The sequence below is a fragment of the Cebus imitator genome, unplaced genomic scaffold, assembly GCF_001604975.1.
Source record: "Cebus imitator isolate Cc_AM_T3 unplaced genomic scaffold, Cebus_imitator-1.0 Scaffold20, whole genome shotgun sequence".
Classification (NCBI taxonomy): Eukaryota; Metazoa; Chordata; class Mammalia; order Primates; family Cebidae; genus Cebus; species Cebus imitator.
The window spans coordinates 8022724-8026317 of NW_016107335.1; the positions used below are offsets into that span (position 1 = coordinate 8022724).

Consider the following 3594-nt stretch of genomic DNA (forward strand, 5'->3'; position numbering starts at 1 on the left):
GCCTCTCTTTGATCCTGCAGCTAGGAGGCCGCAAGTGCTGTCAGAATGTCCCTCTCTGTACATCCCCCTGCAGAGTCCTGCAGAGCCCTGGAGAGGGCTCCGTGTGTGTGTGTGTGTGTGTGTGTGTGTCTGCTGGGGCAGGGGGCGTGCCCCTCCTAAATTTCACCCTCCCTTATTTCAAATCTCTGCTGATCTGGGGCCTCCAGATTGTCTTGCTCTTCCTATTTCCCGGGTCTCCCTTGACCCCAGGCTCGTCTTCGCAGGGCCCAGGCCTTGACCCGGTCACCCACAGTAGGCACTGAGCGCACGCTGTGTGTACCAAGCCGGTGCTCGGCGTGGTGGGGAACCAGGGCGGAAGGACCCGCCGTTTCCCTTCAAATCAGGTTTCTTGGCCGCTCATCTGGGGGGTGGAATCCCTTTTTCCCTCCCGGCCGCCTCCAAGTCGGCCGTGGCACCTGTCCTCACGGTTTCCCCAACCTAAGTGTCCCTTCCCCCTCTTTGGGGCGCGCGAGTCCCGGGGGCTCCCTGGCAGAGCCAGGGGCTGGCGCGGGGGGGAGCACTCTGCGCGGCTCAGCCAATAGGAAGGGCGGGCGCGCGGGGTGGCGGGGAGAGGGCGGCGCTGCGGGCGCGCGGCAGGCGGGAGGGGGCCGGGAGGCGGGGGCCGGAGCCGGAGGGGCGCGCGCGGCATTAACCCTTCCGCGGCCGGGCCGAGCCGCAGGCGCTGCCCGAGCCGCGGGCGCCGGAGCGGCTGTCGGCGCGGCGGCAGGCGGGAGCCGGGAGCCAGGCGCTCGGGAGGGCAGAGCGCAGCGCGGGGACGCGGCGGAGCGGGCCCCGCGGCTCGGCGGGGGCCGGGAGACAGGTGTGCCGGCGGCAGGCGACTCGCGCTCAGGCGGCTCCAGGCCGGGCCCGCTGTTCGGAGCGGGGAGCCGGGAGCCAAGCGAGGACCCGGCGCCCGCAGTCCAGTCTCGGCCCCGCCCGTGTTCGGCTTGGCTGCGGGGTGCTGGGACCACGGCCCGGCCGGGCCACCCGAAGCCTAGTGCTGGGCCGGGCCGGGCCGGGGTGGGTGGGGGCCCGCCCGGCCCGCCCATGGGCTCAGGATGCCGGTGCGGAGGGGCCACGTCGCGCCGCAGAACACCTTCCTGGACACCATCATCCGCAAGTTTGAGGGCCAGAGTGAGTGGGGGAGGGGGCTGGGCGGGGAGGGGGCTCTGGGGGCGGGCCGAGCTCTTCTGAGTGTGGATGGGGGGGCGTGCCCGGGCCGTGTGCAACGCCAAGTGCGAGTCAATGGGGCCTGGTGGGCCCCAGGCTCTGGTGGGGGACTGCGGGGGCAACGCCTGGTGCTCCTGGGCAGTGGGCACCGGGCAAAGGGCTTGGGGTTGGGGCTTGGGGCGGGAAGCTCAGCGCAGGCTTTTGGGATCGGAGAATGTGTGCGACACGCTGAGTGTGCAGGGAAGGGATATGGGATGGGAGTGTGCAGGTGTCCCCAACTCTGGGTGCCTGGACGTGGATGGGGACGTGTGAGTGCAAGGGCATAAGAATGTGTATGACCCATACCCTCGGATGCCTAGAGTCCGGCGCGCACACTGATCTTGCCCATCTTGACTATGTGGTGCCCGAAGGACTGGAAAGCCGAGGATGCAGGGTCAGCCCATAATCTGCTCTCGAATGTGTGTGCTGTGTGTGCATGACCCTGAGCCCATGTGTCACCCATGAGTTAGACCCTGGATGGGCGGTCGGGAGGTACCTTTGACAAGGCTGTGAGCTTATAGGCCCTGTGGAGACAGGGCGTCCTGGAGCAAGAGCTGGGCTTTGAGGGTAACTAGCTCCCTGTGGTACCCCCAAGTTGTGGGTTTTCCTGCTCTGGGCACTGTCACCTAATTCCCTTACGGGGACTGGGACTACAGCACTCCCAATGCTGGCCTGGTAGGGAGGCTTCTAGAAGGGTCCCATGGTAGGCAAATGTCCTGGCTGTGGGTTTGCATCCAAGTAGCATTCATGTGCCTGTCCCTAAGGCTGCATGAGCCACAGTGGGTGTGACTGCCAAGGGCCCTGGGAGTTGGGAGAGGATGACATTCCTTGCCCATGACCCTGTGAGCACAGGACAACGTGTGCTTGTAATGGTGGTGGGGGGAAGGAGGGGTCAGTGCAACGGTCAGTATTGTGTGAAGCGGAGGAACAAGATGATCCTGAGGGGGTGGAGACAGTGACACTGGTTGAGGGCCTCCTGGAGAGGCAGGGGTGGGCCCGGGGGAGCCTGTGGGGGGGCTCAGGGGGAGGCTGGGATGGGTGTGGGAGGGTGCTGGCTTCTAGCCCCACCTTTGCCACTGACTGCCGTGTGACCTTGAGTGACTCTTCCTTCTTTGGGTCTCAGTTTCCAGGTCTATAGCGGAGGGGCAGGCTTTCTGTCCCATCCCTGTATTCCAGGATCTCAGCGAAGGGTGTGTGTGTGTGGGGGTGGGGTATGTCTTCGAAGAAACTTGCTTTTTTCTCCCAGCCCTGGGAGTAAGGACAAGGGGTGGTTTTTCTTCTAAGAAGCTGGGGTGTGTGGCTGGGCCTCTGGGCTGCCTTGGGCTGCCGCAGAGCTGGAGGCTGAGTTTGGTGGTCTTTTCAGGTGACAGCAAGCCCTGACTCCTGGAATTAATGGCTGCCTGGGAGGTCTGGGGGGGCCTTGGGAACTGACGGAAAGATGACCCTGTTCCAAAAAGCAACTTCCTGGGGGCCAGGAAGGGAGAGCTGAGAAAGGTGGGAGGAGGCAAGTCCCACCTGCCTGGTCCTGCCTCAGGGTGCCCTGCAGCAGCCCGGCCTTGCACATAGGATTGCCTAGGGCTGCAGCCTGAGGGCTGTGCCTGCTAAGGAGGGGACGGGGAGAATTCCAACTGCTACTAAAATCCCCAGCATTAAAGGCCAAAGTGGCCGGAAACTTCTGTTTATAAAAAGCTCTTATCCCAGGAGCGTCTTGCCGGGCATAAGTGAGGCTGCTGCCTGCCTGCTGTTCACTCGCCAGCCTGGCTCTTGGGGCAGGCCTGGAGTCGGGGAGCCAAGTGTGGCCGAAATGGAACCATGGGGGTGCTTATCCTCGATGTGAGGAAGGCTTCACATCCCTCGAGCAGGTCCCCTTGCTTGGGTCTATTCCTACAAGTGGAGCCAATGTCTCAGGCCCCTCCCAGGCTCCAGGTGTTTCCAGGGTTTGGAGCTGCCATTCCGTCTCTTTGCTTCCTATGACCTTGGCTTCTGCCTGTGACCCTCAGCTTCTTCCTCTGCCTCTGCCAGACCAAGGTTCAAAAGCTGGCTCTGTCATTTACAAGCTGCAAGACCTGGGCATGATGCCGAACTTCTCTGGAGCCTTGATTTCTTCATCTATAAAAGGAGGATAATGACACCTACCTTATGGGGTTGTCAGAGCACCCAATGAAATGCAGTGTCCCAGGTGTTCAACGGGCTACTTCCCTCATCCTCTGCTTCCCTCAGCTCCTGACTGCCCTTGGAGGGGCTGCATAAGTCCCAGGGGGTACTGACCTGGTGGGATCCTCAGATAACTGGGGAGTGATTTCCTAGGGAGCCTCAGGGCAAGGAGTGGCTCAGGGAGCGCTCCCC

At 63.2% G+C, this 3594-nt stretch overlaps 1 protein-coding gene across 1 annotated transcript in view; it reads left to right on the top strand.

Annotated features, from left to right (window-relative positions):
- Window positions 1–695: 695 nt before the first annotated feature.
- KCNH2 (potassium voltage-gated channel subfamily H member 2) overlaps window positions 696–3594 on the top strand; it is a 34203-nt gene continuing 31304 nt past the window's right edge. Inside the window, exon 1 of the mRNA XM_017520501.2 lies at window positions 696–1173. Coding sequence (XP_017375990.1) covers window positions 1098–1173 — 76 coding nt within the window. The 5' untranslated portion in view covers window positions 696–1097. The remainder of the gene's footprint in view (window positions 1174–3594) is intronic.